The 15,632-nt window shown below is 44.5% G+C and overlaps 1 protein-coding gene across 4 annotated transcripts in view; it reads left to right on the forward strand.

Annotated features, from left to right (window-relative positions):
- TET3 (tet methylcytosine dioxygenase 3) overlaps window positions 1-15,632 on the forward strand; it is a 93,078-nt gene that overhangs the window by 42,407 nt on the left and 35,039 nt on the right. The window contains exon 1 of one of the 4 annotated variants that reach the window (XM_033159095.1): window positions 10,194-10,386. The exons of 2 other annotated variants lie outside the window; for them this stretch is intronic. In XM_033159095.1, coding sequence (XP_033014986.1) covers window positions 10,360-10,386 — 27 coding nt within the window. In that variant the 5' untranslated portion in view covers window positions 10,194-10,359. One more of the 4 variants, XM_033159096.1, reaches the window with a different exon arrangement.

Below are 15,632 nucleotides of genomic sequence, written 5' to 3' on the forward strand. Positions count from 1 at the left end.
GGAGCAAAGTTGAAAAATGTTTCAGGATGCATTTTTGTACATTGGTAGGTACTTCAACTCCAGCCACTTCTAAAGAAGGCTAACAGGACCATTGTGATACAGTAGCCCACCCTATCAGTTACCACATGGTTTAACAGACTCTACGTGGGTCCATTGTTGAAGATTGTTTGGACACCTACATTGGTTCAAATTGCCTTTGATGAGAATGAGCCAGAAGTATTGCAGCACTTGTTTGAAACAGCTTATCATTCAGAATTTTTGGTACTGGCCTTAAAAAGCAGGCCAGGGTTCATGATAGCTTAAGGGCTCTTCCTGCTTTATCTGTGAGCTCTGCTATGCATCGATGTCATTAGGTGAAGAGGTTCTAATCCAGGCACTGACCTTGTTTGAGTCCAGTGGTGGTACCCTATGGTCTATTCTTTATGGAGGATCATCATTCAGAAGGTTTCTGTGCTCTGGCTGTATTGGAGAGGGTGGTGGAATACAGTAGAATTTTGGACTGCAAGAATATTTTCCTTGAGGGTGGATCTGTTACCGATTGCTTTGCTGCTGGTTGTTTTTGGTTGCCCTTCTGCTTTATTTATATTGTTGCTGTGCTTGGATTTTGGGGTTTCTGTGTGCTTTAATGGCAGAAGCTGTTTTGAGAACTGAGTGAATGTGACAGGACACACATTTCCAAAATAAAAACAGCAATAAGGATGCCTGGCTGGCCCTCTTGACTTGTTACAAATACTATCTGTGCAGTTTCTCCCCAACCTGGTGTCCTCCAGATGTTTTGAACCATACTGGGTGGGGCCGATGGGAGATTCCGTTCAAAACATCTGGAGGGCACCAGAGTGGTAAAGACTGGCTAAGAGGATTGACAGCTAAACAGTGTGGAAAGTGCACAGCTGCCAGAAGTATTGGAATGATACGGGAAAGTTTGGAACATGATAGTAATCTTTGCATACAGGGGTAGGGGGCTTGCTTCTGGGGAGTGTAACTGCCACACTGCGGGGAGAACCTGGAAAGTGGACCTCTGTAGATGAATACAGTAACTGTGTTCAGAAATGTTACAGATTAAATATTAGGAAATCATTTATTTAAAGCAATGGTTCTCAAACTGAGTGGTAGTGCCCCCTGCAGGGGAGGGCAATAGGGTTACCTAAGGGGACATTAAGAGGCAAGGGGGTGGCAGGAAGGCACTGGAGGTGTAAATGACTTTCAGACTTGAAAAGTTGGTGTCACTGGATCAAGTTCATCAGTTTTGTTGAATTAATCAAATAGTTTTAATTGGATTTTGCATAAATGTTCAATTAATTGATGTTTTTATTTTTGTGTGTTATTAACTGCCTTTGTGGACTATGCAAACCATTATTCTGAATAATGCTTTTGATAGGATAGGATAGGAGGCACAGGGAATGAGTTTATGGAACCAAGCGGGCTGTGGCTCAAAAAAGTTTGAGAACCACTGATTTAGAGCATTTTTACTTTTCTCTTCAAGAATTGTTTGATCCGAGTTTGGAGGCTCTTCTGTTCTTTTGGGGGGTGTCTGAATGAACTCAGAATTATTGTCATTCAAAGGCCTCCTTACTACTTCTGTATAATTCTCTCTCCCCCCCCCCCCCACCTATTACTGCTAACCTGGTGGTATTGCCACCCTTCCAAGTGTTTGCATAGCCAGAGGAAGAATTGATGGTTTGTTTTAAGCCATTCATTCCCTTCCCTGGGTAAGTGTTGGAAGCGTTAGTTCAGAAGCTAAGAGTGCTTCTGCTAAGGGAGACAGCTGGTCTAGATGTAAGGAAGAGGACTGACTCCAAGTCTTTTTATTCCCTTGGAACTTGCTCCATCAAGTTCTGACTCAAACAGCTGCTGCAAGGAGCTTGGAAAGCCACAAGGTTTGTCCTGCCAGCTGGCTTCCCCCTGGACATACTTGCTTCCGCTCTGCACTGTGTGGATACTATGATGGGGAGTTCAAGTTACGGTTTGGGCACCAGCATGAATGGCTGTGTTCTTGAAGACACTTCCTTTCCCTGGCAGCCCTTTTCTCTGACATCGTGGTTTCACTTTGTCACCGGAAGGTTTTGTGCGCATGATGCAATTTACAGCAAGACACATCGGGAACTTCCTTACTGAGCCGAAATAAGGGTCCATCTATCCACCTGAGTATCATTTGGCTCCCAGCTACTTTCCAAGTTTGTGGCAGAGGGGCTTTCTTGTTGGAAAATTAGGGCCTTGCATGGAGACCACCAAAGATGCTATGCATGAGCATGCTTAGGGGTGGGATTCAGCTAATGAGCCCTACCAGTAGAAGCGTACTCAAGGACTTCTGCTAGCGCAACAGGGCTCCCCTCCTCCACCTCCTACAAACTGGATCTGGGGAGAGAACCCCCCAAAACAGCGTGCAGGAGGAGAAGATGGGAGATGATTCTGTCAGGTAAGCAGAAATGACAGGCAGAGCAATCTGTTTAGCAGATTAGACTGGATTCCTCCTAACTTCTGCAGATTGCTGTTCTTGAGGTTGGGCTGGCTTTGTGGGCTGCCTCAACACTGGTATTAGCAGATTAAAAGAGCCTTGCAGGATATTAGCAAAGGTCCATCTAGTCAAGCACCCAGGAGCAGGGCATGAAAGCAACATCCATCTGCCAGCGCTGCTCTCCAGGTAATAAAAGACCTGCTGCTTCCACTTCTTGAGGTCATGTGCAGCCATTGATAGACCTCCTCTCCCAAGAGTTTGTCTGATCCCTTTTTTAAAAGGAGGCAATGGTGGCCACCAACCTAGATGGCTTTAAAAAATGATTAGACAAATTCATAAAGGAGAGGGCTATTGATGGCTACTAGCCAGGGTGGCTCTGCTCTGCCCCTGTAGATGGAGGCAGCCATGCTTCTGAATACCAGTTGCTGGAAGCCACAGGAGGAGAGAATGCTCTTGTGTTCAAATCCTGCTTGTGAGTTTCCCACCAGTGTTAGAAACTAAAATAAATAAGCTAGTCACCAAATGGCACCTTAAACCTAGGTTCCAGTTCGCACAATGAAATGCTTGGGTGCCTTTTTTACAATGATATTTGTTGTTGTTGTTGTTTTATTAATTCAATTTCCATACCACTTTAAATTTTAAAGAAAAATCTTAATGTGCTTTACAATGCATTAAAACACCAAATGAAACAACCGAGAATAAAATTAATTCTGCAAGCTTCAAGGAAAATATTTCAGATCCTTCTCTAACATTTTGCTTTCCCCATTTTTATTTACCTACTTATTTTATACAGCTCCCCCATAGCAGTAGTAGTCTAGGAAGCCAGTGTGGCATAGTGGTTAGTGTGTTGGACCAGGATCTGGGAGATCAGGGTTCAAATCCCCACTCAGCCCTGAAGCTCACTGAGTGACCCTGGGCCAGTCACAGCCTCTTAACGTACCTCATAGGGTTGTTGTAGGGATTAACTAAGGAGTTGGTTGAACCCTTGGAGAAAAAGGTGGGATATAAATGTATTAAATAAGCTCTGGCTTACTAGCTTAAGAAAGCTGGTGGGGCTTGCCAGATGGAGATCTCAGTCACCAACCTGGCATCCAGAGAACTCCACGTGGTTGCAGTTGACCCATGCCAGTGACAAAACGTGCCTGGTGTTTCGTTTGGCTACTTACTGGGAGAACAGGATGCTGGTCTAGATTGGCTTGATCCAACCGACTCTTCTTACGTTTTAAGCCATCTAAGCCAGGGGTGACCCCCACATTTTACAGTTCTGTAAATTAATTATGTAATCATAGAATCGCAGATTTGGAAGGGGCCTCAAGGGTCAACTTGTCTAACCCTCTGCAATGCAGGAATCTCAACTAAACATCTGTCATGGATGGCCATCCACCCCCTGCTCAAAAACCTCCAAGGAAGGAGAGTTCACAAAACTCCCAAGGGAGACCATTTTGCTGTCAAACAGCTGTCAGAAAGTTTTTTCCTGATGTTTAGTTGGAATCTCCTTTCTTGTCCTGTTTTGACAATGGAATGGACTCTCTCAGAAAGTTGTGGTCTCATTCATCAGAGGTTTTTAGAAAGGAGGTTTGATGTCCATCTCTCAGGGAGTCTTTAGCTCTGATTATTGCATTGTAGGGGGTTGGACTAGATGACCCTTGGGTTTTCTTCTGACACTATGATTTTATGAGGATGGTCTGCTGTGGATCTCCTGCCGGTCAGATTCCTATGGTGCTCCTGAGTTCCAGTATTATGGGAGAAAGAGAAGAGAAACTCTGTACACTTTCCTCTCTGCCATGTATTAGTTGTCAATCTCTGTCATGCCCCCACTTTAGTTGCCTGTAGTGTGTGTGTGGTGCTGATGATGCTGAGTCTCTGCACAACTGGCTGGATCCATGTGATAGGCAGCTTACAGAATCATAGAACTGTAGGGACCCCAAAGGTCATCTTGTCCACTCCCCTGCAATGTGGGAATCACAGCTAAAGAATAATTGACAGGTAGTCATTCAAACTTACAGATGTGGCTCTTATGTTGGTGGATGTGGTTTTTTAACAGCCTTCAGCTCCATAGGGATTGGGGCTCAGCCTCTTGTGTTGCAATCTATTTTTTAAAATAATTTTTATTATTTTTATACTATAATACTACAAAAACAAAACAAAACCAACATACATTCGCATACATTTTTCAATTTTGGCTTACATAGCCGTGACTTCCCTCAGTCCTTCCACATGGCTTTTGAAATTTTATCTTAATATTATACTTCTTTAATCAACCATTGCTTACAATATCATAGAATTCCTACTTACTCTAACTACCATACTTACAATAATACTTCTACATATTAACTACAAAACTTCTTGAAGTCCTATTAGCATATTCAATTGCAAATTGTCTTTCAAATAGTTCGTAAACTTTAACCAGTCTTTGATGAATTTCTGGTCCCGCTGCTCCCGGATTCTTCCCGTCATTTTATCCAGTTCTGCGTATTCCATCAATTTCACTGTCCATTCTTCTTTTCTTGTGTTGCAATCTTTGACAATCAAGAGTTAACTATATGCCAGGTGTATTCCTTTGGCTTTGAAGTGCCTAAGACTCCCCCCCCACACACACACCAAAAAAAGCAGTTTGGAAGGCAATTTTGAGTGGAGAAAGAAAAAGAGGGAGCAGACTTAGCAGCCCCTCCTTTCTACCGTTCTTTTTCTTCCAGTTACAGATGGGTAGCCGTGTTGGTCTGCCATAGTCGAAACAAAATAGAAAATTCTTTCCAGTAGCACCTTAGAGACCAACTGAGTTTGTTCTTGATATGAGCTTTCGTGTGCATGCACACTTCTTCAGATACCACTGAAGTATCTGAAGAATTATCTGAAGAAGTGTGCATGCACACGAAAGCTCATACCAAGAACAAACTCAGTTGGTCTCTAAGGTGCTACTGGAAAGAATTTTCTATTCTTTTTCTTCCAATGAAGGATGCATTTTCAATACAAAATAAAATGAAATATACTTTGGCCCTGAACTTATGCCCTTTCCATTACAGATAGTCTATTCTTATTATGGTATATATAGGAAACACTATTTTAAAGAAAGTTTTCTCCTTTACACACAAAGAAAAATGGCAAATTGTGCAAAGTTAGAAATCATGACATAGGATTTTGCTTTTCTTGGCATAGAATTTGAGCAGCAGGCATGCAGAAACTTAAGAGAGAGAGTGTGTGTGTACACATGCAAGCTCCACACCATCCTGCCCTGGGACAAGGAGGAAAGCAAGATTAGATTAGGTTCCTGTCCTGCAGACGTGCAGGCAGGCCTTGCAGCGGGTCATGTGGGAAGAGCACTGACTCATGCCCAGCACCATGAAACTTCCAGTATTCTCTGGGTTTCACTGGAACACATCTGTTGCCCAAGAGAAGATGCCCAGCATGTGAACTGGGCATAGAAGTGACTGTACTCTTTGGGGCTTGGAGCTCTGACCAGTTGCTTGTGCTGCTTTGAGTTTTCCAGACTTTTTTTGGAAAGCATCCAGAGCAGATTAACCACAGGTGTCTGAAAACGTTCTCCCTGTGCTATGGTGACAAGCAAATGGGACACGAAGCCCTGTGCTTTTAGTGATAATACTCTGTCTGCAGTTACTCTTCCTCAGGTATCTTCGGAACATTGTCCTCCTTCCATTTGCACAGTTTTGAGGTTGCATTCTTGCTGGACAGTTCGTGAACTTGCAAGCTTCCCGTGGTGAGAGCATGGCGGGGCCAGCGAAGCAAATTGAACAGTTCAAGGAGTGTGTCCAGCTTAGAAACAGGATTGCCACTCATGGCCTTCTTTCCACCTTCCATGATCAATGTGAAGAATCACGGGCGAAAAAAGCTAACACAAAGGAGTTCTGTGGAGCACACCGCAGGGCTCAGGCTTATCAACATCATATTTGATCAGTGTTGACCTTTAAAGCCCTAAACGGCCTCAGTCCTGTATACCTGAAGGAGCATCTCCACCACCATCGTTCAACCCGGACACCAAGATCCAGCGCCAAGGGCCTTCTGGTGGTTTCCTCACTGCGAGAAGCAAAGCTACAGGGAACCAGGCAGAGGGCCTTCTCAGTAGTGGCGCCCGCCCTGTGGAACGCCCTCCCATCACAGGTCAAGGAGATAAACAACTACCTGACATTTAGAAAATACCTGAAGACAGCCCTGTTTAGGGAAGTTTTTAATCTCTGACATTTTAATGTATTCTAATATTTGTTGGAAGCCGGCCAGAGTGGCTGGGGAAACCCAGCCAGATGGGCAGGGTACAAATAATAAATTATTATTATTATTAATATACAAATTGTCCAGCAAGAACCATCAGGGCACCTGAGGCAGATCCCAAAATGGTGCCCCTTTCCCTGCCAGGGAAGATCTACACCAGGAATAGAAGGGGGGGGAGAGAGAGAAAGGTTGACACTGGGATCTGCTGCCTCTATGGGATCCTGCCACTGAAGCAGATGCCTCACTTTTCTGTGGCAGGAGGAGGAGGAGGAGGAGGAGCCAGCCACTGGAGCTGTGCCATTCTCGCCTCCATGCTTCGCCCCTGCACTTTTTGGTCATTGAGGGGCCCAGGCCCCTATTCCAATAATATTTGGAGCGGCGGCCAAAAGGGCTTCTTACATAGCTTCTGTTTCTGGGAAAGTTCCTGTTGGGGTCCCCCCCCCCTCCGCCGTGCCAATGGTTAAACCCTCACTACTTGATTTGCCTCCCGTCTGCAGTCCTCACAGTGCTTATTTTCCATTTGCCTCTTGAGCCTCTTGCTTGCTGCTTGTGTGAGTGTAATATCAAAACCGGCTGGTGCAGTCCCAGCCCACTATAATGTTTAATTTCCCTTTGTTTTCTTTTGGGGAGTTGGCAGGTATGCTCTTTGGCTCTTTAAAGACTCAGAACCTGCTGAGGCAGCTCCAAAGTCTCCCTTCCTCTCTCCCTCTCCCTCCCTCTCTGATCCAGTATTTGCATGTGCCCTTAAAAAAAGTAAAATAAATAAATAAGTGAGTGAGTGAGTGAGTGAGCTATTAACAGGCTTAGTTCAGCCTCAGAGTTGTGGTTCCAAGGTTGCTCCAGATTAGAGCCATGTGGTGAAGGAGGGGGTTGTTCCAAGGCTGCATAGCCAAGCCCTTTCACTCACTACAACAGCCAAGTCCTTCCAGAGTTCCCAAGACGGGTTTGTGTGCAAATGTAGGAAATAGCTCTTAAAATACATTTTAGCAACACTGACACTTCAGAAGAAGACAAGAAATATTTATTCAGAGGATTGCAGAAGATTTTTTTTTGGGGGGTGGAGCTCTGGAATTGGAGCATGTACACACACATCTCATTTTTGTCTTTCTTAGGCAGGTTTTGCCTGTTTGTGTTCTTTCAAACCATTTGTGAAAAGGGAGCAGGCCTCCTGCTTGGCTTTTAAATCGGGGCAGGGATAATCAGTAAATAAGTGATTGCTATTACATGATAAATGCAGCACATGGAACAATGCTTTTAGCTTGGTTGTGTATGTATGTGTTTGTGGTTCTCCTTGGTATGTGAACTAGGGTGTCAGAAGAATGTCTCTAATTTTATCTGTCAAAAGCTGAAGGATTGGCCTCTGAATAATTGGGTTTGTGCACCTCATTCATTCATTCATTCATTCATTCATTGACTGGGGGTTTGAAATGGTTAAGATACTTCACAGTCATAGAATCTTATAGTTGGAAGGGATCTCAAGGGTCCTCTAGTCCAACCCCTGCAATGCAGGAATCTCAACCAAAGCATCCAACCTCTGCTCAAAATCCTCCAAGGAGAGTCCACCACCTTCTCCATTCCATGGTTGAACAAAGTTCTTCCTGATGTTTAGTTGGAATCTCCTTTCTAGTAATGAGCTTAAACTTCATATAGTTGTTGTCTGTTAGAAACATCTGGATATGTGACATTTATTCTGGCCCTTCAAGATGGGGGATTCAGAATGTGTCCCCCGAAATGGTTAAAGAGATACTCACAGTCTGAGCCCTATATTGTATGAGACAGCAGCCAGGGGCATAGCAAGGTAAATTGGTACTCGGGGGCAAAAAAATTTTTGTCACCCCCCCTCCAGGCATGGGAAGGTCAGGTGGTACCCGGTGCGGAAAATTTCTTGTCAACCCCCCCCATTGACCCCCCCTGCAAAAATGGTTTTACGTTATTTCATATTTTCTTACAAAGGAATAATAACAAGTAATAATAAAAAAACTTTTATTTATATCCCGCCCTCCCCGGCCAAAGTCGGGCTCAGGGTGGCTAACATCAGATACATAACATTGGTATAAAATCAAACAATAATTAAATTACCTCCTAAACCTAAAAACATCTCAAAATCAAATTAAAGTCTAATTGGATGGCTTTCCACAGGGTTAGGGTTGGGAACAGTAAGTGTTCTCTGAACTGAAATTTCAGCCTTCACGACATAGGAAAACAGCCAAGTGAACAGCTATTTTGGTGGAGGAGGGTCAAGATATTAACCAATATGCATGAAATTTCATATATAATCCCTAGTATAGTAAGATAAGACCTTCGGAGCAGGCATTTTCCAAAAAAAATTAATCAAAAATTTTCAGAATTTTTTTTCAAAAAAAATTGTGCCTTGATAATTTGTCACCCCCTCCATTATGGAACACGGGGCGGCCCGCCCCCCGCCCCCCTTGCTACGCCCCTGACAGCAGCACATTTTGCACCTTACAGTTAAGAAAAGAGGCATGATACTTTCCTCCTAACGGAGCGTGAACATAGCGTAGAACAGGGGTCAGCAAACTTTTTCAGCAAGGGGCTGGTCCACTGTCCCTCAGACCTTGTGGGGGGGCCGGACTTTATTTTGAAAAAAAACATGAACGAATTCCTATACCCCACAAATAACCCAGAGATGCCTTTTAAATAAAAGGACACATTCTACTCATGTAAAAACACGCTGATTCCTGGACCGTCTGCGGGCCGGATTCAGAAGGCGATTGGGGCAGATGTGGCCCCCCTGGTGTAGAACAAGCCAAGCCAAGTGGGATAGGCAGGGTCCTTGCATTCAGATTTGAGAGAGGGGCATTTGCAGTAGCAGCCAGTATTGTACATGTGTGCTTAAAAGCTTCACTTACTAGAGTGTTATAAGATAGGTAGCCTTTGATGGGTAACAACTTGACTCTTGGATGCAACAAAAACTTCAGATTGGCTTCTCATTGGCTGCAATGGGAAAAAGTGTCACTCTCGTAGCATGATGACTAACACTTCCCCCTTGCTGCCGCAAAACTTAGTTTGGTGCTTCCCACCAGCAGCGAGGAACTGAGCCTGGAGTGGCGTGACCCAGGACCGCATGCTCCATGAAACGGGGTTGGAGATGCGACCATGTAGATGTAGGGGAGGAGCAATGTCTCTGCAGTACTGTGGACTTCTGGATCGCGTCAGAGGGATCATTTATGAAAGAGAGCCTGGGGGTGGGAGGCAGGTTCTTCGCTGTTCTTCGCTGCGCTTACCTTGGAAGGGGTTTCGTTAGGATGAGACGATGCTCTGACGTCAGACTTGTAGTACTTGGGTAGGGTGGGGGGGGGGAGGCGAGGGAGCTGCAATTGGCCACAGCCATGTTTCCGCGCTTCTGTTGCAGCGAGCGCAACTGGTTCCTTTTATCAGAACGGTCAGGAGGGTCATCTGAGGTGGTTTTGTAGATGTCTGCAGTGTGAAAACGCAGCACTTGCGAGACGCGGTGCTTTTAAGAGTGGGCGACTTCTTGTGCATACGTCAGTTTGTGGAATTAGATTTTGTTCTTTTAAAAAATACATATTTTCAAAAGACCCTTTGGAAAGGTGAAGGCCTTCCTCCTCCAAGCCTGCTGGGGTGTGGCTTCCCCCACCCCTTCCAGGGGGGAAAAGTCTCTTCCTGTCTCCTGCAGCAATCCAGTCCTCTCTGACTCTATGCAGCATTGCAGCCATCCTGGGGATGTACGTGCAGTGTGCAGGAGGGATAATGGCCCCCACAGCTGTTCGGAGAGGGGAGGGGGAGGTCTGTGTAGGCTGAATAACTAGATCACTGTTACCTCCTCTGCAATCGGTCTTCAGTTGTGGTATATCTCATTTTCCTCGGGATTCCTCCATGCTTTGCTTTTCTTCTCCTTCACCGTATTTGGTTCTCTCTTGGCGAATTCTGGAAATGTAAGTGCTTCCTTGTGCTGTTTTCCCCTCTTCTCCCCCTCTCCTCTCTTGCCTGCAGTTTTCCAAGATGTCTGTCTGTCTCCTTTGTGTTCGCTGGAGAAGCGTTTGACTGGTTTGTTCTTTGCACAGAGCACTTAGCCAAAGGCAGCTTTTCCTGCACACAGAATGGGCTGCCCTCCTGTAAGCTGAGTTCACAAATCTGGTGTGTAAGGCAGTAAACACACATGTCATTTTTAACAAACAGGATTTGTAGCGCTGTAGCTAAACCGGAGGAGAAAATTGGGGCACCATTAGGGGAGGCTGAGTGCACTTTGGAAGCACTGTGAAACGCGAACCTTTTGATGCCTCTGTCAACATTTTGCTTGCTGTTTCTGAATCATGGCAGTGCCTCTGTGCAGGAGAGGTTGAGGCATGAAGAACTGCAGACAGAGCCCAGATAGTGAATTGTGCCGAGTATGTAGGGAGGCAGATGCAGTTCATGGTGTGGAGGTTACTCTGTCATTTTGGTTTATTGCTTTTCTTGCACCTTGCAGCTTTGCAGCGGAGTTTTCCCATAATTGCATCAAACCACAAATGGCTGCTAACTTTTTGAAGTTGGATTTGAAACCTTTGCCAAAATCCTTGAGGTCATTTTCCCTTTAATGTTGGGAGTTCTTTACATTTTTTTGTTTTAAGTTTTAGAAGAATGCAAACCTTTTGTGTTGGGGGTGGAGTGGAAAATATGTGACCCCCCCTCCCCGCTTTAATTTTCCTCTTGTATTGCTGTTCCCCCCCCCTCAAGCCACGGTGAGGTGTGGTGGGGGAAATGTTTTATTATAAAGCATTAGGATGACTTTGTATTTGGGGTGGTGCTTCCTCCAGGAACATTTAGGCAAGGGAGTGCATGCCACATAAATGATCCTTGCTCTGGGACCAGCATGTCGTCCAGGGGGATCTTTGTTTGCAGAGGAGGAGAGGAAACCAAAGGGTTTGTTTGGATCATGGAGTTTTTGCAAGGGAGCTGGGTGGGAGGGGGATGAATGCACAAAAGGCTCTGGCAGACCCTGCTGCTACTGCTGTGCTGGGAAAGAACAAAGGAATGGATTGGAAAACACAGGAATGGGTTAACAAAAATGGGCAAATTTAATATGCAAAAAAAAAAAATACTTGTAAAAATCAGCAGCGTTTGATAAAAGCTGGTGTATTTATCTAGCATTTCAGAAGTTGGCCAGTCTAAGTTAGATTGTTGTGATTTCAGGATAAGGTAAACTTGTCCCAGCTTGTTGACAAGACTGGACTCAAATTTGCTGCTTCTTTTTTTTAACACGGGCTGCAAGCATAATTGGGGATGCATTGTATTTCTGCTCCTCCTGCTTCTTGAGGGAGGAATTTACTTCACAACCTGATGTTTGTCCACATGCAGTTGCACCTGAGTGTTGCAAGATTCAGGACAGCTGAAAAAAAAACTTCTTCATGCAGCACAGTTAAACTGCAGAATTGACTCCCATCGGAGGCAGTGATGGCCGCCAACCTAGATGGCTTTAAAAAGAGGATTAGACAAATTTATGGAGGAGGAGGAGGAGAGGGCTATTGATAGCTACTAGCCATTATGGTTACACTCTGCCTCCACAGTCAGAGGCATATGCTTTTAAATACCAGTTGCTGGAAACCACAGGAGGGGGGGAGAGGGCTCTTGCATTTGGGCCCTGCGTGTGGGTTTCCCTTTGGGGCAACTGGTTGGCCACTGGGAGAACAGGATGCTGGGCTAGATGGGCTGTTGACCTGAAGCAACAGTCTATTCATATGTTCTTTAAGCAGGTATAATGCCACTGAACAATGTCTCTTCCCCTGAACACTTTTGAGGTGTAGACACACGTGCTCCCACTCCCAACACATCATAAATGCGCTGGGCAATGGGTTTTGTGGGGTGGTGAATGCTTCCCTCTGTGAGAGAGTCTTCCTGGACCCATTTAAAGAAGCGGTTATTAAACTGCTTCTTAAAAAACAATCTTTGGACCTGGCCATTATGGCCAATTATCACCCGGTCTCAAATCTTCCCGCTGTCCTCTCCCCCATGCTTTTCAACATCTATATGAAGCTGCTGGGAGAAATCATTAGGGGGTTTGGGCTACGTGATACCCAGCTCTACCTCTCCTTTAAATTGGAACCAGTGCAGGCAGTGAATGTCCTGTGTGAGTGTCTGGAGGTGGTTGGAGGAAGGGTGGTGGCTAATGGATTGAGAATGAATCCTGACAAGACAGAAGTATTATTTTGGGGGACAGAGGGTGTGTGTGTGTGGAGGACTCCCTGGTCCTGAATGGGATAACTGTGCCCCTGCAGGACCAGGTGCACAGCCTGCGAGACATTTTGGATTCACAGCTGTCCATGGAGGCACAGGTTTATTCTGTGTCCAGGACAGCTGTCAACTAGCTCCATCTGGTATGCAGGCTGAGACCCTACCTGCCTGCGTACTGTCTCACTAGAGTGGTACAAGCTCTGGTTATCTCCCACTTGGGCTACTGCAGTTCACTCTAATTGGGATTGCCTTTGAAAGTGACTCAGAAACTCCCAACTAAACCAGAATGTGGCAGCTGGACTGGTGACTGGGAGCAGCTGCCAAGACCATATAACACCGGTCCTGAAAGACCTACGTTGGCTCCCAGCTTGTTTCCGAGCACAATTCAAAGTGTTGGTGCTGACCTTTGAATACAGAATTAACCCCTTCAGTGTTAAGTTTCAAGAAGTTCAGTGAATAGAATAGAAACAATATTTTTCTGATTGTTTGGAGTGGAATGGATCTAATAAATCTATTTAAATTGTTATTATTAAGGTAATGATTATTCTTCTCTTTCCTAAGTACAACAGAAAAGTTGTCCAAATATGAATGATTAACCTATTAAACTGGGGATAAAAAAACTAATATGAAAAGTTGTTATCCTAAAAATCTTCATCTACTTGCATATTAAAGTTATACCAGCAAGAATTAGTCTTTATGTAGAAAACTGTGATTTACATCAAGCCTTACTGACTAGTGATTTAAATCTTGAATTAAATCGTGATTTAAATAAGTTTGATTTAAATCAAATCCACCCTGGTTCCCAGCAACTGGGATTCAGAAGCACTGCTGGCTCCAGCTGTGGAGGTAGAGCATCACTATCATGGCTATTAACCAAGCCCTCTCTTCCATCAATTTGTCCAATGCTCTTTAAAAGCCATCTAAATCATTGGCCATCACTGCCTCCTGTGGGAGTGAGTTCCATGCGCTGCTGCTGCATGAAGAAACACCTTACTACTCCCAAAGCCACATATCTGCATTCCTCTTTTGTCCCCTGGATTATCTTCTCTCAGCTCTTCTCCCTTCATGCCTCCTTGGCAGCTCCTCTCCCCCAAAGGCCAACTCACAGCCCACCTTTTAAATCTGGCACCTACATGAATTGCTTCACCAACCCAGTGAATAAGCTGCATGGAAAGAATTAGAAATATCTCTTGCCTATTTCAGAGTGTTGTAAGAACCAGGCATTGATTGTGCTCAGCTAGGATTTCTCCAGATTAATACTACTAGAGCAATATGGTGGCTGAGGCAGCACAGTCAGACAAACAAGCAAACAAACAATACTAGGTAGTTATATATTTTATTCTATCAATAAGTTTCTATACCGCCCTTCACCCAACTCACAGAGTGGTTTACAAAAACAAACATAATAAACGGAAACATTAAAACATTCTCATAAATGATAGAAGTAGCATAGGTAGAAACACCATAAAAATTACTTGACCCCATCAGCCACTGAAAGCCTGTTGAAAAATATGGGGTTTTGATCTGGTGTCTGAAAGAATACAAAGCTACACACCTCTGTGGCGAGGTCACTCCACCACCCAAAAGGCTGTCCCGGAGCCATGCACACGGAAGCTCATACCAAGAACAACTTAGTTGGTCTCTAAGGTGCTACTGGAAGGATTATTTTTATTTTTATTTTTGTTTTGACTACATTCCTTGTTTAATGTAGGAAACACCAGGAGAGTCTCTCCCACTGATCTCAAAACATGGCTTGTGTGATAGGGGAGAAGATTTTCTCTCATATGTTTCTTCCCCAGGCTTAATCCGGGCATTAAATGGCAATATAAGCACCTTGAATTGGGCCTGCTTGGCTTGGGAACTGAAGGAATCAAGCAAAACTAGGAATGGCAGGGGAAAAAGTCGTGGGCTGGACAGTTTGTAGCTGGTTGACTGGCCGGATCCAAAGAGTGCTTGCTAATGGTTCCTTGTCATCCTGGAAAGAAGTGACAAGTGGGGTGCCGCAAAGTTCTGCCCTGAGCCCATTGTTGTTCAGCGTCTTTATGAACAACTTGGATGAAGGTATTGTGGGGATGATCATATTTGCAATTGACACCAAACTAGGATGAGTAGCTAATGCTGCAGAAGACAGAATCAAGAATCAATATGACTTTAACAGATTGGAGAACTGGGCCAAAACTAACAAAATGAATTTCAGTAGGGGCAAATGTAGGGTTCTACACTTAGACAGGAAGAACCAGCTGCACAGATATAAGATGGGGGACACCTGACTTGCCAGTAGTTCATATGAAAAGGATCTAGAGGTCTTAGTAGACCACATGCTTAACTTGAGTCAACTGTGTGATTCAGCAGCAGAAAAAAAGCTAACACTATTCTAGGCTGCATCAACAGAAGTCTAATGTCCAGATCAAGGGAAGTAATAGTACCACTGTATTCTGCCTTGGTTAGACTACACCTGGAATACTGTGTCGAGTTCTGGGCACCACAGTTTAAGAAGGATATTGACAAACTGGAAGGTGTGCAGAGGATGTCAGCCAAGATGATATGAGAGCCTTCTTCAAATATCTCAAGAGCTGTCACATGGAAGATGGAGCAAGCATCCAATGACATCAAGCTACAAGAATGGAGATTCTGAATAAATATTAGGAAGAACTTTCTAACAGAGCTGTTCAACAGTGGAACAAACTCCCTCAGGAGGTTGTGGACTCTCATTCCTTGGAGGTTTTTAAGCAGAGGTTGGGTGGCCATCTGTCATGGATGC

Source organism: Lacerta agilis, chromosome 8 (assembly GCF_009819535.1).
Source record: "Lacerta agilis isolate rLacAgi1 chromosome 8, rLacAgi1.pri, whole genome shotgun sequence".
Taxonomy (NCBI): Eukaryota; Metazoa; Chordata; class Lepidosauria; order Squamata; family Lacertidae; genus Lacerta; species Lacerta agilis.